At 57.4% G+C, this 27,783-nt stretch overlaps 1 protein-coding gene across 1 annotated transcript in view; it reads right to left on the bottom strand.

The window, feature by feature from the left end:
* Positions 1–2,317: 2,317 nt before the first annotated feature.
* EXD3 (exonuclease 3'-5' domain containing 3) overlaps positions 2,318–27,783 on the bottom strand; it is a 255,511-nt gene continuing 230,045 nt past the window's right edge. Inside the window, 2 exon segments of the mRNA XM_036393870.2 lie at positions 2,318–3,845; positions 12,370–12,463. Coding sequence (XP_036249763.1) covers positions 3,529–3,845; positions 12,370–12,463 — 411 coding nt within the window. The 3' untranslated portion in view covers positions 2,318–3,528.

The following is a 27,783-nucleotide window of genomic DNA, read 5'->3' on the forward strand; positions in this document are numbered from 1 at the left end:
CACAGCTGCTCTGGCCAATCTGTTTGGTTGCACTGCATGGCCATTTCTTTGTGATGACTGTGGGATGGGGACATGTCATCCCACTGCTCCCACTGCACAGTTCCCCCGGAAAGACTCATTACAGCCCACCAGGAGTGGCCTCTGTACCTGCTGACTGCTCCATGGGGACAACCCTGGGATCTAAGCAGGCTTGGGGGTGACACGGCCATAGCCCCCATGGGACACATGCCTGGTGAGTGATAGAAGCTCATTTGCGTAAGGGTCATGCCCACATATTGGCAGGTTGATGGGAAAGGTCTGGTCCCAGGCTATTCCCCAGGGAGCAAACAGTCCCTGATTGATGCAAATGTCCCTCCTCAACAGGCACCTCTCTCCTCTCCCCTCACTGTGAGCAGTGACCCTGCCCTGTGGGAGCAGCATTCCTGTGGTGTGGGGCAGCACAAGGGCTGGAGTTCATAGCCAGCTTCGTCTGGATCTGTGTCCAAAACTACACTGGTTTGTTTGAAAATGGAGCTGAGCAACTGGGAGCTCGATTGGAGCATCTGGCTGGAAGAGCGGGTCCAGGATGAGGATGGGCAGTGATACAGCCCCTGTCCTCCTCCTCCTCCTCCTCCTCCTCCTCCTCCTCCTCCTCCTCCTCCTCCTCCTCCTCCTGTGCCTTGCTGGCTGCCTTAGGGACCAGCCAGCCCTAGTTCAAGGCACAAAGTCATGCCAGGGAACACTGAGCTGATTTCTGTGAGCCGGTCAAATATGTGGCGAGGTTTCCGCTCCAGATTACAGGAGGAAGGAAGTTTGCTCAGAAGAGGATGGGGATAAGGTGGGGGAGAAGGGAGGGAAGTGCATTCCTGCCTGATGAGGAACAATGTTGATATATTCATTTGTAAACTAAAGCTGGCCTGAGCATCAAACACCTTGTCCCCGTCAAACTCTGAAGGATGTGCGGGAGTACACAAGGAGAGGAGAGGAACCGTCTGACATCCGATGCAGCGTGTGGTTTCCCAGGGCCGAGGGATAGATGCTGCTCAGCCAGATCTCATTCATGATAAAGAGCAATAAAACCCTTCCTCAGTGCTTTTTTATCCCAGGGTCCCCTCATGATCACATCCTGTCACGCAGAGGCAGGAGCTGAGCACAGGTGAAGCAGCCGGGGGATCCATGGCAGCCCACCCAGAGCGCTTGTCCCTGCCACAACACTGCTGCAGCTGCCCTTTCCACGCAGGATCAAACAGCTCCATAAAACCAAGGAGGGCTCATTACTGCCCTAATAAATGTTAAACATTAGTATGACACAGACAATGGGATTTTGTAATTATTTTTTTTAAGCAGCCAGATAAGGAAACAATATTGTAGGCTGATTAGAAAGCTGCTTTAATTCCCTTTGATATGTATCCATCATTCAAAACTGGACAATTTATTACCTCCTGGATGCTCCTCAAGGCTATTCTCATGTGGAATTTGCTGTTGACCGTGTCTATGGTTGGAGGTGACCTTGCTGCACACTTCCCACCATGGCACCACCTCCTGTGGGCAGCAAGAAGGAAGAGGCACTGTGCTGGGTCCAGCCACTGCCCCTGTCCCCAGGAGCTGGACGGAATCCTCTAGGAGCTGTTTTGTGCCATGTCCACAGGTACAGACTGCTTGCTGGGCTCTGCCCTGGGTTGGGGTCCTAGAACAAGTCCCAGCCATGGGACCCTGCCCTAGCACAGCCTTGACTGTAAGCACAAGAGCTCAGCCCTAAACTGGGAAAGCTCTCAAGCAGATAAAATCCTGGAGTTGACCAGGAGGTGACCCTACTGTCCCCAGGGATCAGAGGGAAAGGCACCTTCTAGGCAGCTGTCCCCAGGTGAGGGACAGGGCCGTGTGTCCCCATGTCATGTGAGCTTCCCTCCACAGCAGAAGCAGTGGCAGATGAATGTAAAACCACAGCTCTGGAAAACCCAGCAAGCAAAGGCCAGAAGTGCCCATGAGTGGTCAGATGTGCATGTGGCTCAGCAGCTTCCCCTAAACAGGACCTGGAAAGGTTAATCCCATTTTGGAGTTTGATTTCATGGCAGACAAAGCAGTGCACGCTGTGGGGGCCAGCAGCTGGAGGCTCTGCATCATTCCTGCTTTGACTCATCCCCAGTTTCTGCCCTCCCAGAACAAACCCTGAAGAAACAGGATGCTGACACAAGGATGAGTAGTCTGTGTGGAGCCTGAGGGGCTTGGGCTGCTCAGTGCCTGGTACTGGCAGTGTGGGAGTGGCTGCCTTTTAGGGTCACTTGTACTAATTAATGTTCAGGCATTAATATTATGGATCTTATGAAAAAGAAGAATATTTTAAGTGGGAAAATGGTGTGTTTCTTTTATTAAAGCATTGAACTAGAGGGTGAGATGTCCCTGGGAGGAAGGAGCCCCTGGCACCGTGTAGCCAGGACATTTGGAAGAGGGAAAATGAGTCCTGCACTGTGCCATGAGCTGCCTAGGCCAGTGCTTCACTAGCTCATAAATGTCACAACTCAGCCAAGAACTCCTCAGGGCCTCTCAACAATAACAGCAAGTCCTGGCAGTTAAAACAGATTAGAGGAGGAATTTTGCAGATGATCCTCTGTTCAGGATGGAATGGTGTGAGCTTGGCCATTGATTGGGAGACACTGGACAGCAGCCCCCTGGAGCTGCAGGACATGCCTGGGATCTCCATGGTGAGATGCAGCCTCCTCTGGCCAGTCCCACCAGTGATTCCAGTTCCTGGTATTAGTGGGCCCACACATACCTTATTGTCTCTCCTGTGTACCCTGCACGGAGCCTGGGCACAGGCTGTGCTGAGGCGTCTCCCCAGGGGGGGAAGAGGTTGGCAGCTTTGGCACCACTGGGAGCCCCCTCAGGACCAGCCTGGCCCTGCTGGGGCATCCCAGGCTGCAGCACAGGGGGTGCAGGTGCCAGTGGGTGCAGGTGCCAGCGTGCACCAGAAATTTCCCTTAGCCCAGAAATGCTCAGCCTCCCCAGACCTCCAGGCCTGTGCTCACCAGCTGCCTCCAGGAGTGCTGGGAGCACAGGGTCAGGGTGAGCAGGATGCTGGGGATGGGTTGAGGCTTGGCACATGTCCCACAGGCTGGGAGTGCTCAGGATGCTCTCTGCCCTGTGCTGCTGTTGGGGATGCAGCTCCTGCTCCCATGAGTGAGTGGGCAGAGAGGCACTGGGGTGCATGGGTGAGGTGGAGTCAGCACTGCTGGGGTGGTGGTTTTGTTCAGCAGAGCCCTCCCACCATCTTGCCATGTGTAGTTTGGAGAGGGGCAGAAATAAAACAAAGTGCCCATTCTTCAGCTACCTCTGCTTTAATGATCTCATGGAGGCCATGTATTTTTGGGCTGTTGCAAACCACGGGTGCACCTGTGACAGTGCTCTCCGTGATTGATCCCAAAATGAGAGCTCCTGCCTCCCCACTTCCAGCCTCTCTCCAGAAACCCACAGCCCAGAATCTGCTGAGGTTCACCAGGCAGTCCCAGTTCTCCTGTGGAGCCCCCGTGCTTCTCCTCAGCTCAGCTCAGCTCAGCTCAGCTTATAGAAGCTCTGTGTGTTCCCAGAGGCCACAAGAACATCCTGAAACTGGGACACGATGCGTCCAAAATGGGACCCTTCCCAAAACACTTTCCCACAGCAGGTGCAGCAATAGAAGTCGGTGAGCTCTGCTCTGTCCAGCACGCCGGGGGGGATGGCAGTGACCTGCAGGACTGTGTCGCCTGCCAGCCCCGTGGCTGCCCTGCACTGCTCCGTCCCCTCCGCCTGCTCGCTGTGTGGGGTGCAGCCAGGCTGGGCTGTGTCACAGACTGGCACGGTGACACTGCAGCTCTGGCTCCCCGGGCAGCCTGTGGAGAGAGGAGACAGCAGACAAACCACCAGTCATTGGTGTGATGAGTGGAATCTGTGCTTAACCACGTGAGCCACCTTGTGATGGGCCTGTCATCCCTGCAGGGGTCGAGGCTCTGCCCTGCATCTCAGGGAGGAGCATCCCCTGAATTCGGGAGAAGGTGGTTGGTCACCAGCATCCAGCAGCTGCCTGCCCTAAGTGTGGCACCCGTGCAGCCACTTGCTCCCCTGCAGCTGCCGGGCACCTCCTGCAGTTCCTTCGCTGTGTCCTGGGGCCTGTTCCGCTCTGGGTGATGGCTCCAGTGCTGCTGCTGCTCTGGGTGCGGCTGGTTTGCCTTCCGGTCACAGGCCAGGCCAGGCTGCTCTCGGAGCGGGGCTGTGCCCCCACGCCCGCCCGGCTGCGTTATGGGGCAGACAAACAGCAGGCAAACCCCTGCTGCTGCTTTAATTAAACCACCACCGTGATCAGCTGCTGATGGCACCCTCGACTCTCCCGACCTGCCCGCGGAGATGGGGCTTTGGGCCCCTTCCCCAGCGTGTGACCCTCCCCTGTACCCTGGGCAAGGGGCACAGTGACAGTGACGCAGGTCCCTGAGCTGTCCCCGCACCCACACACCCCAGTGCCTGTCTGCCCCAGCCCTGTCCCCAGGATCGCTGCCATCGCACAGCGAGTGCCCTGAGTCGCAGTCCGGACCCGCTGAGGGCTCCCCGGGGGCACGGCAGCTCTGCAGATCCGGGCAGCGGAAGCCGAGGGCTGAGCTGCCTCCCATCCATCAGGGTGCCTGGCAGCCGGGAACAGGCTGCAGTTGTTGCTGTGGGATGTCCCCGTTTTGGCAGGGGGATCTGTCCTGCTCAGGCACTAATTAAGACAACAAAAGGCATCCTGCATCGCTCTAGCGGCACTTCTGGGGTGTTCACCTCACCCTTTTCAGGATCACAGGAGCCAGGAGCCAGCTGGGATGGAGAAGGACACCAGCATTCCCAGCTGGCCCTTCCCTGCATTCCAGAGCTGTCAGGAGCTGGGACATGCTGGGGGGGAACACGGCTGGGAACAGCCCTGAAACGGCCATGCCATCCTGGCAGAGTCACCCCCCAGCTGCGCGGTGGGGTCTGGGCCAGCCCATCGCGGGAGTAGAAAGAGCCACAGCCCTGGGGAAGTGTGGAAGGCTCAGCTCACACGGGAGCCTGGTTCAGGGGGGGCTCCCCAGACTCCCCCCCCCCCCTCCCCAAGACCTTCCATACCTCCCCAGGGCAGATTACCAGCCCAAGCTGGTGGGGCACGGTCACCCCCAGTTCCCAGCACATCAACAGCCATGCTCAGGGTCATGGCTGTCACTGGGGGTGTTTTCATGGGGGATTTGCAGGCCAGCCTTTCACCACCACATTGCCCAGCAGCAGCACTAGTTTGGGGTTTGCTGCCACAGCACAAGAGGAAGCAGCCCCAAGCCCCATCTGAGACACTGGGCAAGAGCTGGGTTCATCAGGACTGTGCCCTGAACAACTGTCCCATGGCCTCACTCACAGATAGGCCTTTCCTTCATCCCCCACATCTGCTGTGGACACTGACATCTATCCTTAAAGGGAAAACAATGACCTCAATTTCCCATTTTCTCAAATTTCTGGCAAGTGGTGAAACACCCAGGCTGCTCTTGGGAGATTCCTGAGCCACCCCAGGGATGTGGAGGGGGAGTCCATTTCCCAGGTGTTTCTCCAGGATAAAGCCTGCCAGCGGGTGGCAGATCCCCAAGTCAAGAACAGCGGCTCTGTCCTCACTCTGTTCCCACCCCTCTCTGCCCAGTGCCACTCCTGTGTTTGGTGGCATAGGGTGGCCTCAGCCTGGGCACCCTTTTTTCTCCTATCCTCTCTGCTCTTGTGCTCCAGACCCCGAAGGGAGGGACATCAACCTTGGGTGGGACTTTAAGATCCAACGCAATGGAAATGACACTGACAGCACGCAGCACCCATGGCCAACAGCTTTCCCCATCACGGACCCGAAAATTTCCCTGGACAGAGCACGGCACCAGCACACTGACAGGACATTGCCATTCTGTGTGCCTGCAGAGATATGGAGTAATTTGCTCTCTCTTCCAACACGCTCCCTCTGCTGTCCTGCTGCTGGTGGGCAAAGCCAATGGCAAACTCCTCCTTCCCTGCACAGGCGGATGAGAAACCTCCAGCTCCCCCAAACACCCCAATCCTACCCCCTGGGCTCGTGGGAAAAAGGCAGGCAGGGAGGGAAAGTTCATTCCTTAAAAGCCTGAGGAGAGAAAAGCTGTGATGGTCACCGCGTAGTTTTGCCTTTGCTTGCACCAGCCCCCTCCTAATTGTGGCTCTTCAAAGGGTTGAAAATGCTACATCACTTCAAAGTGACCATTTCTGAATGGGAGCTTGTAAAACCCCTTCTCCCCCTCCCACCAAATTCTTCCCAGGGCTTTTGAAGATGCCTGTGCTCCCCTCACCGACAGGGTGAAAGGGCCACCAGGCGCCATGCACAGGATGCCAGCCGGGCATGCGGGAAAACTGAGCTGGGAAAGGCTGGGTCCCCCAGAAAAACAGGGGTTTCCAGGGGAAAGGGGGGGGTGGGGGGGGTGGAGCTTTTCAGACAGGCAGACACCTCTCCAGTGGAGCCACAGCTCCCTTGGGACTGCATCCCAGCTTGCCTGGATGCTGCACACCCTGGAGTTCCAGCAGAGATGGAGCAAAAGGCATGTGTAGGGTGCAGGGGAACCCAGTGTATCCTTCCTTTGTGCTGGGAGCTTGTCAGATCTGTGGCGTGCAGAGCTCTGTGAGGTTCACACCAAGGGCTGGATTCCCACCGCATCGCCGCGGAGGAGAAAGGAAAGCCATTCCTTATCAAATCAATTCGAAACACTTCTTGGGAACTAATAATCCCATTATAAAACATCTTGAAAATAAAAACCCCTTTGCCTCTCACTCACCTCTCCTCCTCTTGGCTGGGTCACCCTGGGGATGACAGACCCTGGGTGAGGGGCTGAGCCCTGCAGCCCCCAGCCCCCCAGAGCTGAGCACCCCCATGTGAGTGCTGCAGAGCTCCACGGGCAGCAACAGTCATCCCCTGGCACTGTCCCCAGCTGGGCAGTGCTCAGCACAAGAGCCATCTCCTCCCGGACTCGCACGTGCTTCCCACTCACAGCTCCTGCCCACCCCTGCTCACCTGTGGGAATGAATCCCATGGGAACAGCAAAAACTGCTGCTCTTCCCACCATGATGTCTCACTGCCAGCAAATGCTGCCATGTCCAAGGGAGAGGGGATTCTGCAGCACCCCCATTCTGCTTATTTCTGCATCAGGTTCTTTCCTGAGCTAAGCAGGGCCACTATCAGTGGTGGGATCCCACCTCTGCACACACTTGTCACCTCTGCAGCAGCCCTGCTTTCTGCTCAAGCCCCTACTGTATGCCCCAGGGTGGGGTGGCCCCATGCTCCATGAGGTGGGTGCAGCAGGAGCTCCCCAGCCTGGATTGGATCTCCTTCTTTCAGCCCCCAATCACCAGCACCAAGACAGTGGGGCAGACCCATGCCAGAGGCCCATCCCACACCCTGGGCACTGAACAGGCTCTGGGAAGTCCAAGGGACCAACAGTCCCTTCACCTGAGCGGACATGGCAGCCTCTGGGACCCACAGTCACCGGGAACACTCTGGTAGTCCCACAAAAACCCTGAACTATTGCCACAGGGAGGCTGTGGGGGCAAAGTGACTTGTCCCGAGATAGGGATGAGACAGGAGCTGCAGCTTCATGTGCCTCACTGCAAGGTCCTGCTCATGGACATGGGGCTGAGCCCAGTGGGATGGACATGGGACAGGACAGGGGCTGCCCACTGTGGGCAAGGGGATGCACATTTCCCCACACAGAGGGGCTCTTAGTGGGGGTCACATTGAAAGGCCACCGTGATGGTGACACTGGTGACCTGCAGTCCCTCCAGCCTATTGTGTCAGCTGCAATGCTGGAATGCTGGGTCAGCACTACTGGGACAGCACCGGGACTTCCCAGCAGGACAGGGGGGCACAGCAGGGCTTGGAAAGATGGGACAGAGCAGGATCAGGGCCGATCCTCTTTTGAACCTCTGCCCATTCCCCTTTCCCAGCCCACCCAGCCCTGATTTGTCTGGGAACAACCTGTCCCCACTGTGTGAGCTCTGGGTACCCCCAGGGTTTCAGTATCAGGGTGGCAGCCAACAACTTCCCAGGGAGTCAGGTACTTCTGCCCAAAATCCTGCCCCACGGGCCCTGTTTCTAGCCCAGGTCCCTCTGTGTCACCCCGGCCCGAACCAAGGCCTTGGGGCGAGGAGCTGGGTGCCTGTCCCAGCTGGCTCAGGCAAGCACCTGGCAGCTCCTGCTGCCTCTGGAGAGGCTGTGGGTCCGGCAGCCCTGTGCCAGCCCTGAGCCCTGTGCCAGCCCCGGGCCCTGTGCCAGCCCTGGGCCCTGCCCCTGCCAGAGCCATTGCAGCGGTGTGGGGGGCTCAGCTGCAGCCAGGGCTGGGGGGCTGGGGAGAAAGCTCAAAGCTTTGTCAAGGCTTTGCACAAGGCTGAACACAGACCTGGGAGCATTCTTGGAGTACAAAGGTGCATGGGAAACCTCGGCCTCGGTGAGAGATCAGCCTGATAAGAGGAGTTATGAGCCTGAGAAATGTGCTGATTGCAGGGCACTGAAGATACCTGGTTATCTTTTCCTCCTCGATAAGGCAGATAAGCAAAGGACAAAGGACCCGGGATTGTGCAACCTGGGCTGCAGCAGCCTGGCCGTGATCTTAAGATGTTCCCAGGGTGGAGGAGGGAGGATGAGCTCAAGCAAGAGGCAGCTCCAGCTGCTCTCATCTCCCCGTGCCGCTGTGAAGAGAAGCCTGCCAGCCCCTGTACCCAGTGCTGGGAGCAGCACGCAATGGTCCCCGGCTCTGAATGGCCCCCAGCTCCTTCCCAGGCCACGCTGGGCACAATGCCCCTGTCAGCAGGCATAGCAGAGCTCTGCAAACCAGCACACACAGCAATGTCACCGGGTCCCAGCCCTGCCCTGCTTTTCCAAATGAGCAAGTGAGTCCCACTGAAGAGGGAAAGCTGGCTGAGTCTGGGGGGTGTTTCTGGCTGGTCTCACCACTGCAGCCCCTGGTCCCATCCCTGACCTGCTTGGGCACGTGAAGATGCTCCTGTTATTCTGTTGCACCCTGGAGAAAAGAGAGCCTAAATGCATGGAGTGGCTGAAGGGGGCAGGGGATTGCCTGGATCCAGGGGTGCAACCCCTCAGGAACTCATCCCCTTCCATGCAGAAGTATTCAGAGCAGCCCAAGACAATGGGGGTGCCTTGGCCCTACAAACGGAGTTTGGTACAAAGCAGTGAGGATCCATGTGTGCAAGACCACTCCCAGGACAGCACAAGGATCTATCTCACACCTTTTCCACATGGCAACAAGACAAGTGTGATGCTCACAGCAAAGCCAAATACTGTAGATCAGGAAAGCCTCCAGCTGTAGGGCTTTGGGCATGCAGGGGACTCTTCCTGATGTCCACCAGAGCTCCTGTCTCAGGCGAGTGGGTACCACCAGCCCATGCCCTCAGCTGCCCCAGTGCAGTGGCTGTAGAGGAGGGACAGTCCTGCTGGCACCCCAGCCTTCCCCACACTGTGGCCTGCAGCACTTCCTCCCACCTGCCTTGAGCTGTCTCTGCTGGCTTTTCCCCAGGCTCGGGGTGGAGCCAAGGGCTGAGAAGGGAAAGAAACCCCAAGTCACTGCTCAGGCTGGCAGGGGCAAGGTGGGTGCCCCAGCTGCTCGATGCCATCCTGTCACCCAGTGCAGGGACACTCCAGCTGCTCCTGCAGCCACTGCTGGGGCCATCGGGGACTTATCCTGCACCTGTGTCCAGAGCCCCAGCGCTGGCAGCTGCTCAGGGAGGGTGCCCACCCAGCATGGGAGTGGAGGCTGCACCCTGCCTGGTCAGCACCACCAACTCAAGAGCAGCAAGATCCACTGTTTTCATCTTTTGCAGCACATTTTAGATGGTGAGGGGAGATTCTGCAATTAAATTCACCTCCTCTGTTTGGCAGCTCCCAACCCGATGGAATATGCTACATCCTCGCCTTTCCCAGAGACCAGATTTCATCTGGCAGAGCACCCACCGAGCTCTGAGGCCCTGTGCCAGCTGGTTTTACTGCACTGACTAAGCAAGAGTTCCCCATACCAGACAAGAGCCTGTGACACAGCCCATTCCCCTGGGTCTCTTGGGAGCTACAATCTGTCACTGCCTCCAGGGAGGACTTGCCTGTGCCCTGTGGTGACCCACAGCCCTGCTCCCCTCTCTGCCCCTGTCTGCTCCAGGCACCTGAGCTGCTCAGAGCATCCCCCTGGGAAATCACAGGGAAAAGCTGTCGGGGCTTGAAACTATTTGTGGCACTTCTGTCAAAACCCTCATGCAGGGAAAAATGTGTCTGTGTCAAGGATTATGTTCCCTAAAACCTGTGAAAGTCCTAGGTCCAAGTAAAAGTGAGCTATTACAGGATGAATAATTGTCCTTTCATCTCTTGGAAGCCCTGCTATAAAAATCCAGGAACCAAATGAAGCAGCACTGGATGCAGCTGGACCCCAGGACTTGGGAGCACCTGGGCCAGATGCAGACTTGTGTTGAGAGGTGGTCCTGAAGGATCTGTCCCCATCACCCATCTGCTCCAGCACCCACCAGCTCCTCCCTGGAGAGGTGAGGCCCCCGTGGGAGGAGGTTCACTCCTTGCCTGGAAGCAGGAGCACGGAAAAGGCATTTTCTTGCCAAGCAGCAGCACCTGGCCATGGTCTGGGGCATGACAGGGACAACGTGGCCTGGGCTGGAGTCATGGCACAGGGAACAGTCCTGGTGTGAGGCTGTGGGTGCTGAACACCCCCATGCCATGTGTTGGGCCATGACAAGGGCAGAGCAGGTCCTGCCACCAACTGCTGCAGCAGGAAAATGTAAAGGAAATCAGGGAACAGGTGAGATTTTTCTTATTGACCCACTTCTGTGGCTGCCCAGCCTGTTCCAATGCCACCACTGTCCCCACCAAGCATTGACAGAACACTGTCAGCACACCCTTCCTGTTTGTCTTCCTGAATATCTGACCCAAGGTGGGACATTTTGGGGCAACCTAGTCAAGCTCACACTTGCAATCCCTGCTTGCAATCCCTGCAGCTCCTAGCAAAATCCAGACAGAAATGGAACCCCCAGGATGAGGCCAGAGCCCTGGGTCACAGGGGACTCTGCTGGCAAGTCTCCAGCCCTGCTATGCCCACCTGGCTGGGAATCACAGCTTCTGTCTCATGTCTCCACCACCCCTCTGGGGATGCTGTGGCACCTTTGGTCCCTGCCCTGCCTGCTCAGGCAGAGGATGTTCCCCATTGCAGGACGCTCCAATGCCATGGCTGACATGGCCAGCACAGGGGTCCCACCTGCTCCTTCCCCATGAATCCCCCAGGTACATGGGGGGACCCAGCAGGAGACTGCACAGCCCAATGGGGACACAGGCTGTTGCAGATGGAGTGTAAGGAGTAGAGCAAGGTGGTCCCTGAAAGAGTCTGTGTGGGGGAGCCATGGTGCTGTGTGAGACCCTCTCAGCTCCATCAACCTTATCCCAAAGGGGGAAGGGAAAACGGCTCACTCTGAACACAAACCACAGCATTTCTATTTCCCATACTCTGGAACTGGCTGAACTGGCCTGTCTGGTCGCTGGGTACACATGCAGAGAGTGCCCTCACCAGAGAAACCGCTGGGGAGGATGTCCCGGCCTCTGGGGAAGCACAGCACTCCCAGGCTGCCAGCACCCTGGGAAAAGCTGCCCCACCACGTTCCTCATGCCCAGAGCCACACGTGCAGCCCCGGCAAAGCCACAGCCGGCCAGGAGTGCCCAGCAGCTGCCACTTCCCTCTGCTCCCTGCAGATGGGAAGGGATGCACCCACCAAAGGGCTGGAGCAGAGCCTGGGCTGCCTTGGAGCAGCAGCAGGGGCACGTTCCCATTCTGGTCTGCCATGGGTGTCGTTTGCCACCAAAATGGGTCTCCCTGTGGGAAGGAGTGTGTGTGGGTCAATGCACCTTGGGGTATGGAGGAGCCTTCTCTCCCTTGAGCCCGCTGGGGCAGGCGGCACTGACTCACCTCTCTGCAGCCTGACCTAATTCAAGAGGCACTGGGCAGGTGAGGAAGGCACTGTGAGCAGCCCCAGCCAGGAGGCATTTCACCACCAAAGCTGAGTTTTTCACTTTCAGGTGATGAAGGCCTCAGGCTGTCACTTGAGCTACTGTTGGCATGTCACCAACTCCCCCGGCTGGGCAATCCCATGCACGACCCTGTGCCTTGCAGGGCAGGACAGGGCAGCCAGGGCAGAGACATAAACCAGACCTGAAAGAGCTCTGTGGGTCTGCACCCCGTGGCAGGTTGATGGCAGGGCACTCTCATCCCCCTCTGAGAAACCCCCAGGCCCAGGGGGATGGTCCTGCTCTGTCCAGAGCAGAGTCCCCGGGAAGGGCACAGGAGGGGGAATCACCCACCCACTCACCTGCACTGTGCTCCCCTGACACTTGTCTGCTGCTCTCCACCAGCTGCTTCATCCTCTCCCGTGAGACCTTCAGGTACTTGTTGCAATTGCACACCTGAGAGAAGAGAGGGGGAGGTCAGTGAGATGGTCATCGTGCTCCCCCGGCATCTCCTGCCTGCCCAGGGCACAAACCCATGCTGGGCACCCCTGTCACAGGCAGCCCCCATCACATGCACCACAGCAGGGAAATGAGGGCAAGGCCTGTCCCACTTAGCAGGGACAGGCACAGGCACCAGCCACAAGCCCAAGAACCCCCTCCAGAGGGGCTCCCTCTGTGTGTGCCCAGCCATGTCTCCAGACAGGCTGCCAGCACTGCCCACCCTGGCTCCCTGGCCAGAAAACACCAGCAATGAAGCTGCCTTCAAGCATCAAGCAGACACTCAAAATCTCAGCTGTGGCTTCAAGATTTGATCTCTCTTGTCTGACAGAAGCTGGGGATGAAGGCTGTGGACCCCAAAACACTCTGGGCTCTCATTTGGCTCTGCTTGGCTTGGCTCTGCTGCAGCACTGTGAACACTAAGTCATGCTTTCAACCACTTTTTGTTTGCCAAAATGTACCCAGACAGGTCTCTGAGTGCCCACATGTGCCAGGTGCTGGACCCCAAAGAGCTCCCTAAATCCCACTGCTGGGGAGCACCCAGGGATGGTACCTGGGGCTAAGCACAGGGTGCAGCTGGCAGCCAAACACTTGCCCATAGTGAGCAGCACTAAAGCTCCCTGGGAGCATCACAGTCCTGACACCTTCCCTTTCCTCTCCCCTCCCTCCTGGACTGGGAGCTGGTTGTTGGGATGTGCCACAACACCTTTTGTCAGCTGTTTGTTTTTAGGGGCTGTTTTCTGTACATTGCACCCAAGGCAAGGAGGGAGAGAGGTGAGCAACGTCACTAAGCAGAACAAGTCAGTTCCCTGCCAGGGGCTTTGCTCCAGAGCCTGTTGAAACCAGAAAGGTTTTTCCAGCTCCCAGGCAGACCCTGGTGTGGGCTGGCAGCCACTCTGCTGGTTTGGGGTTGGAGCAGTGTTGGGTTCATGGCACGGGGCAGCCATGGCCCTGCTCCCACACAGCTGCCTGCAGGAGGAACGAGGCAGGCTGATTTGTTTGGAAACGAGCTTGCCACCAGGTCCTGGCTCTGCCTTGCAGCACGATTCCCACTGGCAGCCTCCACAAAACCAGCACACATCCCCAGCCTTTTGGCCAGAAAGGACACCTGGACTTAGTTCCCTGAGGCCCCACTGCTCCAGTCCTGCAGAGCAGCAGCGTGGACAGACAGACAGAGATGGACAAGGGGTGATCTTGGAAGCACCCAAATGACATGGAAAACACTGCATCACTTTCAAAAGGGGATTTTGTGACAATCCTCTGATTGCACAGCAGCATCAGGGAACAACCCCTTGAGCAATTGGGGACAGAGCCCTGCGCTGCTCCTTGCTCATGCTGGGGGCAAGATGAGAGCACTGATATCACGGGGGGCTGAGCATGTCCCCCTGCCCTGAGCAGGGCAAAGCCCTCCTCGGTCTCACCCTCAAACCCAGGGACCCGGGCAATGCATCTGGGTGAAAGCCCAGGGAAGCAGAATGATGCTGTGATTTGTGGGAACCCGCATTTCTGCAGAGCCTGACCAGGCATTGGATGGTCCCTCTGAGGCCTGAGGACATCCCAGCTCGCACAGGCTGGACCTAGAGCCGAGATGCCACCCCCTGACAGGCACCCACACCCTCACAGGGATCTGTAGGATTGCAGCAGGCAGGCAGAAGGGACAGGCAATTGCTGGGGACATGTGCTGGTCCCAGTCCCCATGACAGTGACAATGGGCTGCATGCTGGAGAGTGACATGGAGCCTGGAGGGGTGGGGCATGGTACCTCTTGGGTATGGAGGCAGCACTGGAGAGTCAGAGGTTTTCAGGAAGCTCCCAGACCAGCTGTCCATTGAACTGCCAGCCAGGAGGGTGCAGCAGGGCCTAAGGACATCCTCTTCCCCTGCCTTCCCTGCTGGCATGGACATGAAGGGGCTCCCCTGCCCTCTGTCACTCACCAAATCCATCAGGTTGCCCAACCCTGGCAGCTTGGAGCCCACCAGATTCCTGAGCAGCAGTGCGAGCACGCTGGGCACAGGCTTCTTGTCCTGCTTGGGTGCACAGAGTGACCTTGCACGAATTTCTCTGCTTCTCTAAAGTTCATGACTGTTGTGAATTAGGGAGAGTTCACTCCCTGGGCCAGGAATGCCCAGCAGCACAGGGGTATCCTGGCATTCTCCACTCTCTGAGGCTGCTGGGTGCTGCCAAGAGGCTCTTTGCCCCATGCCACCCCATAGCCTCTGGGCCTTCACCACCTTCAGCTTCCCAAAACCAGAGTACGAGCTCAGGAGCCAGATAAGCCACTTAAGCAGCAGCACCAATTAGCTGTAATAAAAAAATGCAATTAATTTTTTTTAATGCCTTGACAAAATGAGCCAAAAGAGATGAAGTGAGTGGGGAAGGCTGCCACTTCCACAGGCTGGGCTGCACGGCTGCTTTGCAAGGACCAGTGATGGCCTCAGGCTTGATGCTTGGCTCCTGGGGATGTGGAACAGTTTTTTGGGTGGATCTTTTGTATATAGGGTAGGGAAGTGGGGAGCCTCTCTGCTGGAGAAGAGATGGTTATTTCTTCTTGGAAAAGTGTGGTTTCTACAGATCCATCACGGCAGGATTATCTGTGGCCCCAAAAATCTTCATGAGGTGAATCAGCAGGAGATGGTGGCACCTTGGATCACTGGGGTGCAACTGCTGTGAGCAGCGGCCATGACCTGACAGAAGGGTTTGGCATCTCTGTAACATCTCGGGGTCCTCCCAGCCCCTGTGCCAGGCTCAGGGTGGGGGTGGCAGCTTCTGCCCACGCCCCAGTCCTGCCTGGGGGCCGATGTGCTGAGTGGGCTGAATGCAGGGGCTCTGTTCATACCATCCTGCCTGGCCTCAGGGATGAGGAAAGGGCAGAGTCCAGCTTGGGAGGAGGGGACTAGGGGGTTGCAGCCCCCACAGGCTTCTGAGTGCCCCCCAGTCCGCTGCCACCGGTGTCCCTATGGCACAGCAGGGCGCCCGGTGCCCCGGGGCACGGGGGTGCAGGGCAGCAGCGGGCACACCTCGGAGGAGGAGCAGCCCTGCCTTTCTCACGCTGGGGCAGCCCGTGCCAGCACATGCTTAGTCACTGGTAAATCCCAGCCGAGATCTGCTCTGCCCTCTGTGAAATGGATCTTGGCTGCACCCCCGCTGAAGCAATCCCGGCGCTCGGGAGCCATGGCGGGCGCGCTTTCCCACGGCAGCCCGGCCCCCGGCTCCCCGTGTGAATCAGCCCGGCCCGGTGCCCCTGCCCGGCGCACGGCAGCGCAGCACTCCCGCCTGTCCCTGCTCCGATGCCTCGGCAGCAGGGGCGATGGAGCTGCAGCGGAATTCAGGCTCCCTGCCTGGGCTGGGGGATACGACTGCGACACCCCGCCCTGCGTGCCCCGGCTCTGCTGCACATCCGTGGCAAGGATGAGGAGGAGCAGGTGCAGCTCATTTCAGAGGAAGCCGTGGTCCCCTCACGGCTGCATTCCCTCACTGTTGTCCCCCCTCCCTGTGCCTGTCTGTGCATCCTGGCCAAGGTGCTGCAGCTCGTGTGGGGCACTGTCACCCCCACACCTGTGTGCTCCTCCCCAGGACCTCAGGCCACCATCCAGAGGGGCACTGCAGCCCAGCCAACTCTGTGCTGTCACCACCACGGGCATGACATGGGGATTAGAGGAGTGATGTCATTGGACTGAGACTGTGGTGTTATTACTGGTGTGGATCTGTGGTCCCTGAGGCCTGGTGAGGTGCTTGTCCCCATCCCCAGCAGCTTGAGCCCTCCTGCACTGAGGTTCTCCCTGCCTGTGCCACCAAGAAGGATGAAGCAGGTGAAACGTCCTTTTGCAATGCCAGCAGCCCAGCTGGCGCCCTGTTTTTGTTTAGGATGATCCCTGCCTCTCCCAGCCCTCCTGGCTGGGGATTTCAGCAGCAGTGACGCATGAACCTCCCAGGACTCGAGAGACTGGATGCTTGAGCCTGGAGCTCCAGGGCCATCTCAGCATCCCATCCTCTTTCTGCACCTCCACCCATGGAGCTGAGAAGCTGAAAGAAAACTCAAGTTCAGCAGATAACAGGAGCCAAACCTTTAGTGACTCCGAAAAGGCTGCAGAAATCAGTGTGAGCTTGGCTAAGGCTGGCAGCATAAGCTCAGGTGGATGTAGGTTGGTACCCCAAACAAGTGGAAGATGAGCAGTTCAGACAGCACTAGAGTCAGTTTTGCTTGTTTCTTTGATATCTCTAAAAGCTGCATTTTCAAAGTGCTTTGAGTCACCTTGGTGATGCTGACCTCTGCCCAGAGGAGCCACCCTGGAACAGCCTCTGGGCCTTAGGGCTCCTTCCACCTGCTCTGCTGACAAACATGACAGGCCAGCATCACTGAGGGATCTCCTTGGCAGGGGTTTCACCAGAGACACAGATCTCTGCCTGGAGAGCTCCTGGCTCGGGAAATCCTCAGTGTGAAGGATCCAACCTGTTGTAAAGGAAAACAGTGCCCAGTGTGAACTCTTTGGGGCAATTCAGGGCAGCTCATGTCAGGACAATTCCTTGGGTGTCTTCTGCTCACTGTATCACGGGACTACTCAACAGCCACCTGCAGTGATCTCTTTTCCTACTCACCACCTACCCTCTCGTCTTTCTCCCTCTCTCCAAGATGGATATCACCTGGTGAAAGGGCCACTCCTCCGGATGGAGGTTGCAAATCTCCCTTTGGTTGTGAAAGCACAGCCCTTGAGCATCCAGGAGTTTCTTTCAGGGACTTATCGAGAGTTGAAACCTCCTCAGACTGCAGGATGCCAGGGCTCAGCACAGGCTGCCCTCTATTACCTCCAAGGCCAGGAATTATGGATCTGCCTCTGCACACCTCCTGCCTACAACCCAAAGCAGAGTGCCCAGGAAGGTGGGAGATGGTGGGAAGGGCAGTGAAAGAAAACCAGGTAACAACCCAGCAGATGTGAAGCAGAGGTCAGGAGCTGACCATGCTCATCTGTCCACGTGTCTGTTTTCTCACATTTTTCCCAAGTGACTTCAGCTGCGCTTGCTGCACCCACAGCTTTGACCTTCAGACACTCTCCTCTTCCTCCAGCAATGCTCTACCCTGTAGCACCTTTGAGGTCCTTGCACAAAAAGCAGAAACTCAGCAATTCAGCCCACTGGAGATCTCCACACCCTGTGGGTACAAAGGCCACCTCTGGGTGCAGTGCTGGGGACAGCCATCACTCCAAGGGGATTTTCAGAGAGCAGCTGTCTGGGCCATGTCCCTTCCCCTTTATGCCGAGAGCTTTCCTCACTGATCCTCTGATCACCAGTGCCTGGAATCATAAAGGTGCACATTGCTGCTCCTGCTCTGTTGCAATGGTCCAGTGCCTGTCCTTGGGTACCAGCTAACTCCCCAGCAGCAGAGGAGATGCTGGGTGTGTCAGCCTGGTACTTCCAGAGGGCAAAGGAACACAACAGCCCTGAGTGCCCACAGCACCAGGGCAACCCTTCCTGCCAGGGCTGGGAGTTGGGCTGTGATGCTCCCACATGGACATGCAGCCTGGGCATCCTCTGCCAAACCTGCCTGCATGTCCAGCAGCAGGGATTTCATGGCCATCTGGGCTCAGTAACCTGCTGCCAATGAAACACAGGGCTGCCAGTGGGATCCTGGCACCAGGGGCCGTTTGGTTCACAAAGAGGGAAGGGCTCTGTTTATTGAATCATTAACATCACTTCCCTCACTGCCAGCCAGGTACTCCGAGAGGTCTCTTAGGCAAGTGCTGACCTAGCCCAACCCTGCTAAGCTGGTAAGATGACATGGATCCCATGCCAGCCTGGTACTATGTTCCCACTGCTTTCTCTGCTCCTGCTTTGCTATTAGTCATCCATTTCTGGAAGGTTTCTCATGCATAATAAAGTGTTTCAACACTTGCATAAGCCAATTCTTCTCATCAGGAGTGACCTGCTGCATTTCCCAACACTTTCCCTAGGCAGTTCTTCCAACTGCCATGAAATATGGAGTTAAAACACGAAGTTTTCTATTCCCCTCGAGGCAAAAGGTGTGGGAAATCAAACAGATAAGAATGCCTTTAATTAGTATCATTTGCATAAGCTCTGGGAAAGGCTCACCTGACAGCTCCAAGGGCCTTGCTTGTCTGGGAGCATCAGCCACGGCTGAAATGGGCAGATTAGCGGAGTTCCGCTGACTGGGGAGATAGTGAGAGTGATGGTGATAGAGCCCTGGAGTCTCCATGGATACCCCAGCTCCTGCTGGCTCCTCCCTGGGGCACCCCAGCTCCCACTACCTCCTTGTCTGTGCAGTCCAGATGCTGCTGGCTCCCTTTCAGGTCCCCCCAGCTCCCACTGGCTTCTTGTCAGGGCACCCTCTTCTCCATTTCCACCTCCCCAGTTTGCAGCTGCTCTGAGCAAAGAAGTGACTCGTGGGCTGGGGTGAAGGGCAGGGATGGGAAGAGAGGAGAGGAAGCACAGGCACATCCCTGGACAAGGCGTGGAGGCTGTGGAGCGGGCTCGGCATGCGGCAGGGATGGGAGCAGGCGGGGCAGCCTCTGCTCTGCTCTCCCCGCTGCACTCACGCTTCCTCGAGCACAGACACTGCCAGTCCCCAACCACAAACCCCATCCCCTGCCGTCACTGCCGAGGGTGACAACCAAAGCCCTTTTCAGTACCTCAAGGCTTTTGCAGTGATGAGAATCTCACCCCACACTACACCTAAACCCACATGCAAAGCTGAATTTCCCAGAGGAAAAAAAATTATGCTCAACCCGCCTTCTGCTGCACACATCCCCCCTCGGATCCCTCCAGTTGCCTCTCAGCTACCTCAAGATTCACTTGCTCATCTTCCCTCTCAGCTGGGCTGGGCGCCCTGAAAAGCTGAAGCTGCCACAGCACCCTTGACCCAACCTTCACTGTAGCCGTGAGCCCTGTTTATACAGCATCCAGCACATGGGTGCTGCTCTGGGACAGGCTCAGGGCAAGTCTAATAACAAAGCAAACCCGTAATAACTGCTTCCTAACGAGGTTACACAGCATCCCTGAAGACTTGGCTTTAGGGTGAGCTCTGTGCCAGGAGCTGCTGGGGCTGGGGTTTGAGCTGTCCCTTCCCACCCTCCTGACTGCGGTGCCTCCACTCCTCCAGCCCTACACCAGCACCTTCCTGCTTTGTAAATGTGCTTTATATCCAACCCTGGGGTGAAGGTTAGCCCCTCCTGTGTCATGCAGCTCCAGGACACCCACCTCCTGCTCCAGTCTGCTCCCGAGCCTGTGCCACAGCAGGAGAAGGGTTAATTTACCCAGCTCCCTGCAATTCAGCTCATTGCTGCTCCTCTTTATCAAGCTACTGAGTTTTATCCAGTTGGAGGTGAGAGCTCTGCTCTTGGTCAGAGTAGTCCAGAGGCTGATGAACCCCAGGGCTGGGAAAAAAACCCAAATCAAGCTCTGGAATTGCCCAGCACTGGAAACAGAGCGAGAGTCCACATCCTGCCAGCTCATATTCCAAGACTAAAATGCAGGTGGAAATCTGGCTACCAAGCAACCCCAGACCTTCAGGAGCAACATGTTTTGGCACTAGAAATGGAAGAGGTCATTCAGATACATTTTCTGCCCTTGAGAGTCAGAGCCCTGGAAACTGCAAATGGGCAAAGCCATTCTCTGTCTAGAGGATCCCCATGCTCAGGTCATTGGCCCTCCCCCGAGGGCTCGCTGGCTGTGCTGTGAGCTGGGTTCCTGCCTGAGCCGGGCCCCAGGAATCCCCGGGGCAGCCCATGAAGCCTCTTCCCTGCTGCACCTTCCCCTGGACACACAGCCAAGCTGGGGGCTGTGTCCTCTGCTCCTGGGGCTGGACAAGCTTTAGAAAAGTATCTTTACTGTGTATTAAGCAACAGCCACCCTTATTCCAGCTCCTTCTGGCTTCCCCAGGCAGCTGTCCTCACTCTGGCTGAGATCCTGGGACCAGCTGTGTAATGTACATCAGGGGCTTGTTCCCCTGCCTGGTGCTGAGCCCTCAGAGCTGTGCCTGGCTGGAAGTTGTATCCTCAGCTCTCTGCTTTTCCCCAGAGCAGTTTTCAGCCCTGTGCAAATGGCCAGGGCCACCCTGGCCAGGTGGCTGCCCAGCTCTGCTCCTCCATGGCCATCTGGTCCCCGAGCATACTGCCCTCTCCTCTGCCTTCCCTGGGGAGGTGGGGGGCTGCCCTGGGCTGGTTCCCCAGGCCAGCACTGCAGCTGAGTGGGGTGAGGATGTGCAGGCAGAGGCAGAACCAGGGAAGCTGGGCTCATGTTTCAGCTTCTATTTTTATCTGGGAACCCAAGTCTGCTATGCAGAGGCCCCCGGGGGACACACTGCCTTCCCCAGCTGGAACCAGATACCATCAGAGCACTATCTGCCCTTCCCTATCACCGTGCCAGACCTCCAGGTAGAGGACAGCATCACCCGAGGCACTGGGACATCCTCCTGGCTCCTGGTGTGCTGGGCAGGAGGGAAGGAGCTGGGGAACAGCTCTGCAGACCAGGTCCCCATGCCTCCAGCTGCTCTGAGGTCAGGAACACTTCATCACAGGTGCAGCTGCAGATCAGCCCTGCCACACTCTCACCAGGCCACCACCCAGGTCAGCAGCCAAGTGTAGGTGTCCCCTCTCAAGCTGGACTTCATTTCTGTGCCAGGGGAGGAGGATGCTCAGGGCCTCGGGCAGTGCCTGCAGCTCCCAACCCACCAGGTGCTCTGTGGGAGCCCGTGCTGACGCTGTGGGGCTGCACCAGCCCCATGCCTTTCCATTTGTTAAAGCAAATAAACCTGATTTAGTGGCCAGAGCTGCAGTAAAATGGGAACTTGAGCCACTGCAACCCAAGCAGCTCGTGTGTAGCTGCAGGTTGGCCCGGGCAGAGGCTGCACTCACTGATGGAGAGCTGGCTCCTGGCGTGGGAACGCAGTGTGGGAGCCCCTGGTCCTGGGCAATACCAGTGAGCAAGGGGACACAGCTGGGAGGAGGTGAGCCCCCATCCCGGTGGGTATTGCCTGCTACTTTAACTGAGGGGAGGAGAGTAGGAGCAGCCGCAGAAAATGGGAATATTAAAAAAAAAAAAGAAAAAGAAAAAGAAAACCCCAACCAAAAAAAAAAAAAAAAAAAAAAAGGCGTGAGAAAGGAAATCTGAGCGAGGCCTGGAGCAATCTACCCAATCCAGCGGAAACAATGGCCCAGGAAGAAAAACCAGTTCCAACACATAAGGTAGAATAGGCTGGGAACACTGGAGGAGGGGCGGGAGGCTCCCAGCGCAAACAAGCCGGGCATTATGCGGCTGCGCTGCGCGGGGCACGGTGCCCCTTCCCGGCGTGGGGGACCCCTAATCCTGGTGTGCTGGACTGGGCTGGCACCTACCCCAGGGATGGACAGGCAGGAACAGCAGCTCGGGCTGGCGGGGCTCACCTCCCAGGCTGGGCTGGGCTGGGCTGCATTTAGCACCCAAACTGGGCTCAGCTCCCTGGTTTAACTCAGCTAGGCTCAGCATCCAGGCTGGGATCAGCCACTGGTCTGAGATTAGACCTGAAAATGGGATCAGAAACGTTTTGCCTGGGATTAACCCATATTTTGAGATTAGCCCCCAGGCTGGGCTCTCTTCCAGGCAGGGTTTACTCCAGGATGGGCTCATCTCCAAACTAAGCTCACCTCCGGGATGGGCTGATCCTCAAACTGAGCTCAGCCTCAGGATGGGATGATCCCCACGGTGAGCTCATCCCCAGACAGGGCTCAGCCCCAGGCTGAGCTCAGCCCAAAGGGCTGCAGAATGCACAGAGCTGCTGGCTGGGCTCCCCCAGGCTGCTGGCACATGGGTCCTGGACACTTTGCGGAAGTGGCACTGCTGCCAGCTTGGCCACCTCCTCACCTCCCCACATCCCACTGTGGGAAGCTCATTGTCCCTCTGGTACACACACCCTGGCAGGCAGACCCTGGGCTGTGGGATGGAGAAAGCCCAGGTGGACAAATCAGCTCCAGCACAGTCCAGGGGCTGCTCCCTGCCCTGGCAATGGGCACCGATCCATACCCTTGGCTGTGTGGCAGCAGTTGGGATGTGCCAGGGGGTTGTGCTCCCCACAGCTGGGAGAGCTGCATAGTTTCATTCTGAAGCAGAATCTTAAACTCCTAAAATCAAAACCACCATCTCCTCACCATGAGCAGTCTGGCTGTGACACTGGCACTGGAGGAGGTGTTTGGGCCCCCAGGCCAGCCTTCACTGCTGAGGCTGAGGACAGATGGGTGTCCCCAGAGCATGGGCCATGGATTTATCCTGGCCTGGCACCAATTCTCACTTTAGGGATGGTCCCAGTGAGTGTGGGCCTACTCCAAAAACAGTCACCACCTTGGCACAAAGAGTGTAGGGAGGGAGCCAGAGAGAAAAGGCAGATCACACCCTGACAGGTGGGTCTCCAAAAGGGCTGCAGTACCCTATGCTTGGCCAAGGAGGACTGGGAACAAGCTGGGGCTCAGGAGGTGTCATGGAGTGTGCCACACTGATGGGGACATCCCTGAACTGAGGGCTCCTGGAACCCTGGGATCCTGGGCAGTGGGCAGAGGGTTGCTCCCAGGCAGCCCATGGGCAAGTGAGGAGGAGGAGGAGGAGGAGAAGGAGAAGGAGGGGGAGCCCTGTGCTTTGCTGCATTTCTTTGCCCAGTGTCTCACTGCAGGTGTGCCAGCATCCCTCTCCCTAGACAACCCCTCTGGGGTGGGACTTACACTGCTCACCTCTGGGATTTCCCACCTCTGGGTGTGGCTGTACGACTTGCCATGAGGGAAGAAGGTCCATGGGCTGGCAACATTTACTGAGAAAACTTTGGTAGGGCAAAGGTGGACAAGGGGTGGATTTGGGTGAGTACCAGGCTGCTGCCAAGCACTTTTGGAAGGCTGTCCCTGTCTGAGGCAAGGGCTCAATGTACCCTAAGGGTGCAGCTCTTCCCACGGTGAGCAGAGCATGACACTGCACAGCTGGGTTCAGGCAGCATTCCCAGCACAGAGGGGCTTACAGGGACCACCACCCTCTTTGAGATCAACCATTTGCATCTCATCCTGAGGAAAAACACCAGCTCTTCACACACAACTTCTCCAAAAGGCTCCCCAAAGCAGTCTCAGAGAGAAGCCACACTGGCTGCTAGCTAGGACCAGCTAGAGGAAAACCCAGGGAGCAGGGGAAGATCTGCTGCTGCCAGAATAAGAACAAACCCCAGGAACCTTGGGCACTTATTCCCATGTTCCCAGCCTGACACCTCCCAGATGTGTTAACATGACCCCAGCGTGTTGGTGACACGTGGGGTCACCATGGTGTGATGGGGGCTGAACCCATCCACAGCTCCTCACCACAGCAGCAGGGGGTGCAGGGAGTGATCTACAGCATCACAGGTTTGTGTCACACGCACAAAAAGGTAAAAACGGGCAATAATGTACAAATGTGGCATTTTTTTTTGCTCTTGCTGGGCCCAAGGGAATTGCTGTCTATTGTTTCAGTGGCCAAGTGGAGGAGTCAAAGCTGGGGCAGATGACAGGAGTGATCTGACCCTGCCACACCTGGGTTTGCCCTTTCCCTGACGGACAGGACGTGGGCAGGTGAGTGGTGGCAGAACTGTAATTTCACCCTGCAGAAAAAAAATACCTTCGAGTGAAAAATGCTGATGGGCAATTTGTGGGGGTGAAGCTGGAGCAGAAAGGTGTATGCTTCATTCCTCACATTCCTCTCCAGCTTCCTTGGGATAGTGGCTGTGCTCCCCAGGGCCCTCCCAGTGCCCAGGGGGTGATGGAGAGGGCTGAGGATCCTGTCCTGCCACCTTGCTGCCTCCACCAGCTGGGCAGGGCTGAGCATCTTCCCCTCCTTTCCCATTGTGGGGAAGGAGGAATAGGACCGAGGTCTGAGTCCTGCTGGGGTCTGTGAAATGAAATCTGGATCAATGTGGGCTGCACCTTCAGAAACACCTGGGTGAGGGACCCTCGCAGGCACCGCCGTGTCCCCGGTCCCATCCTGCCGAATCCCAGCGTCCTGCCACATGCACGGCTAGCACACCGCCTACCCGGGGCCACATCTCGGGCTCATCCCACCGAGCACAGAGGGATTTCCTCTCCTGCAGACACCTCCCCGTGTCCCTTCTCCTGCAGCACCACCCCGAAGCACCGAGGAGGAGCCGCGCTCCATCCCCGGCTCCCTCCCGGGCACTGCGAGGGCACCGCGCCAGCAGCTGATGGGAAAGTTCAGGGTCGGGGCGAACGCGGGGAGAGGCTCATAAAGGGCTCTTTGTGCCGCAGGTCTGCCCCGGCTCCGCGTACGGAGCCCGCCGCCCCACAGCAAAATGCAGCCCAGAAATATGACAAGACATCTTTTTCCCAGGGTGCTGTTAAACTCTAATTAAACATTTCAGCACACTCGAGCAAGGGAATGTCTGCTTCTCAGGCCCGGGCCATCCCAGCTGGAAATCATCCCCTCTGATGCGAGCGGGCCAGTACAGGCTGACCCAGAAAGATGCTGCTTGGGCGTAGGGATGATGTGAGCCCACACACCAGACGGGACAACCTGCTCCTCTCCAACCCCTTCATGCCAGCATGAGTCCACTGCTGTCTCCCACTCTGGAGGAGGCATCCAGGCTGGAACAGCTGGAGAAGGGCACATGCAGACAGGTCTGTTGTGGCAGTGCCACCCCTGGCACTTGTGCACTCCCCACCGTGGGAGCTGGGGTCCCTGTACCTGCTGGGGCAGCAGCCCAGGGTGCACAGCCTGCAGGGACAGGATGCAGTAGCTCCTTCAAGAGATGGTGTCAGAAAATCTAGTGAGGCTAGAATTGTCATCCTGCTATTTTAAAGAATGAAAGAAAAATAAAATAGCACATAAGAGCTGAGCAGTGATGCCAGGTGATTCCAGGAATGAGGAGCCCTGTAAGGCAACAGTCTGGCATACAGAAGCTTGGAGACCCCCCTAAAATCACCTGGATAACCAGGACGGGTCTCATGACAGTGAGCTGGCACAGCTCTCCACATTACTGAACACTGACTTTGGCCATGAACTGCAGCAATTCCTCACCACCTTGTTTCTAGCAGGCACAGACTGGATGCAAAAATATCCCACCCCTGATGCGCTGGTGTCTGACCCAGCCTCATGGAGGGGACACGGTGGCACTGAACTGCTCTACTGCCCTGCAGCATCCCTTGTCTCACCTGAGCACAGCCCAGTGGGAGCAGCACACCAAGGACAGGCAGTGCTGGGGGTTAGGGAGCTGCTGGTTTCCCATGGGCAACCTCAGCATCAGAACCAGGTCACCCAGGAAAGGATTACTCAAAAAATGTGCCATTTCTGAGATCAGTAAGTGCTGGGAAGGTGTCTGCCCTGAGACTCGGAGCAGTGTGACAGACCATGCAATGACACTTGTAATTTGGCATCCCATGGGGTGGAATTTGGCAGAACTGGTCTCTCCTGCTCTAAGGACATTCCAGCTCCTGCATGGGCAGTCTGAACTGAACTCCCTCAATACATACAGCAACCATGGGTTTAATCCAGCTCTGCCTCCTCAGTTAGACAAGCAGCAGCAGCTCCTGGGGGAGCTTCATCCTGGCGCACTGAGGCCCCAGGGCCAAGGTTCCTGTCACTGTGCTGGCAATCACCCCCGGGAACCCTCCCTCTGGTGTTGTGCCTCCCCTCACTGGATGCTCCCCCCTAGGAAAATGGCAACACCAGCATCTGGTATGTGATTGTAGATGGCTGGCAGCCCTGGAGGGGGTCACAGCCACATGCAGGGCTGTCCCCAGGTGCCACATGCTCACAGGGTTTGTCATTCTCCTTTCACTGCAGTGGGAGGGGGAGGGAGGCTGGATTTAGGAAGAAATCTTGACTTTTCTAGGAAAAGCAAGGCGGGCAGCAGGGTCTTTACATCGTCCCTGTGCAGCACCTGGGCTGGGCTGTGCTGCACTGTCCAGACTTTGTGGGATGTATCTGTCCCTGAATCCTGATCCACTGAGGGTGCCCAGGTGGCACCGTGAGCCCCAGTCCTAGCACAGACACGGCTGCCAGGCAGCAAGGGAGGTGACAGCCATGGGGACACCGACTGAGGGCACCCACCCCCCGTGCAGTGCACACACCAAGGGGGCTCATCCCTATGGACCCCCATCCCCAGTGGGAACCACAACCCACACCCTGCCTGTGTGCCCACAGCTGGGGAGACTGTGACACCACGAGCCGGTGACAGGAGCCAGATCTTGAATTACTGTCCGACTGTTTCCCAGGCTCTTCTACCGGCTGTGAGAGTGCGAGTGCCAGTGGAGTGGGATCGGGGTGCGAGGGAAGCGGAGACAAAGGCGTTGCACCGCCCTCCTCCTCCTCCTCCTCCTCCCTGCGCTTGGCGAGGCGGGAGGACTCTGGGAAGGGAAAAGGTTCCCAAGGCGAAGGTGTTAAATACCCTTCTCCCGTGCTGCTGTCACCTCGCGGCCCCGGGGGTGTGAGAATCAGGCTCTATTATCCCCTCCCTAGGAACTAGCATACTGTACTAACCTTTTCACATGAAAGTTACGCTCTGTTTGCCAACAAAAGCCGACGCTTGGTTCCCAAGAGTGGGGAAAACCCAACCCTACAGCACTGAGCGGGGCTCCGGGGCCAGGCCACCCCACCTGCCCCAGAGCCACCAGCCCGGTGGGTGCGAGGGGTGGCAGGGGCTGTGGGGGTGGGGGTCAGCCGGGTGCAGCCGCTGGGCTGGAGCAGGAGGACCCTCCCCATGGTGAGGGATCCTTCTTCCCCATCCCGGGGTGCCCGGCTTGTCCCCCCATAGAGGGGTGGATGGGGCTGAAGATGGGGGGCAAGGGGGACTCCCTGAACTGAGGTTTGCGCTGCAGGGAGCCCTTCCCTGGGCATGCTGCCCCAGCTGTCTCCTGTCCCCAGGCTGGCAGACCCTCATCAGCTCCCCCAGGCTCCCCCTGAAAAGTTTGCAGGGCTCAAGCTGGTTCCTCTCCCACCACTGACCAAAGCAGGTCAGGCTCTGCAAGGACTGAAACTCCCACTCACTTTCAGGCTACCCTGAAAGGTGAGAAGCAAGACTGGGAAAGCATCACTGGGCCATGGAAAAACCCATCTGCACAACAGCTGAGCCCCAGCTCAGCATTCAGAGTGGCCAGATGAGCACTGAGCACAGCAGCTCTGGCCTCCCTGGGAACATGGCAGCAGCAGGGATGGGACAGGCATCACCTGGAACTGGGACTCCCTGCCCCAGATGTTGGCAGACGTTTTCTGAGAAGATGAACAGTTGGGGTAGCAGCCTCTTCACTCAAGTTTTTAATTAAATGAGACCTGTCTAGG

Source organism: Molothrus ater, chromosome 20 (genome assembly GCF_012460135.2).
Source record: "Molothrus ater isolate BHLD 08-10-18 breed brown headed cowbird chromosome 20, BPBGC_Mater_1.1, whole genome shotgun sequence".
NCBI classification, from domain to species: domain Eukaryota; kingdom Metazoa; phylum Chordata; class Aves; order Passeriformes; family Icteridae; genus Molothrus; species Molothrus ater.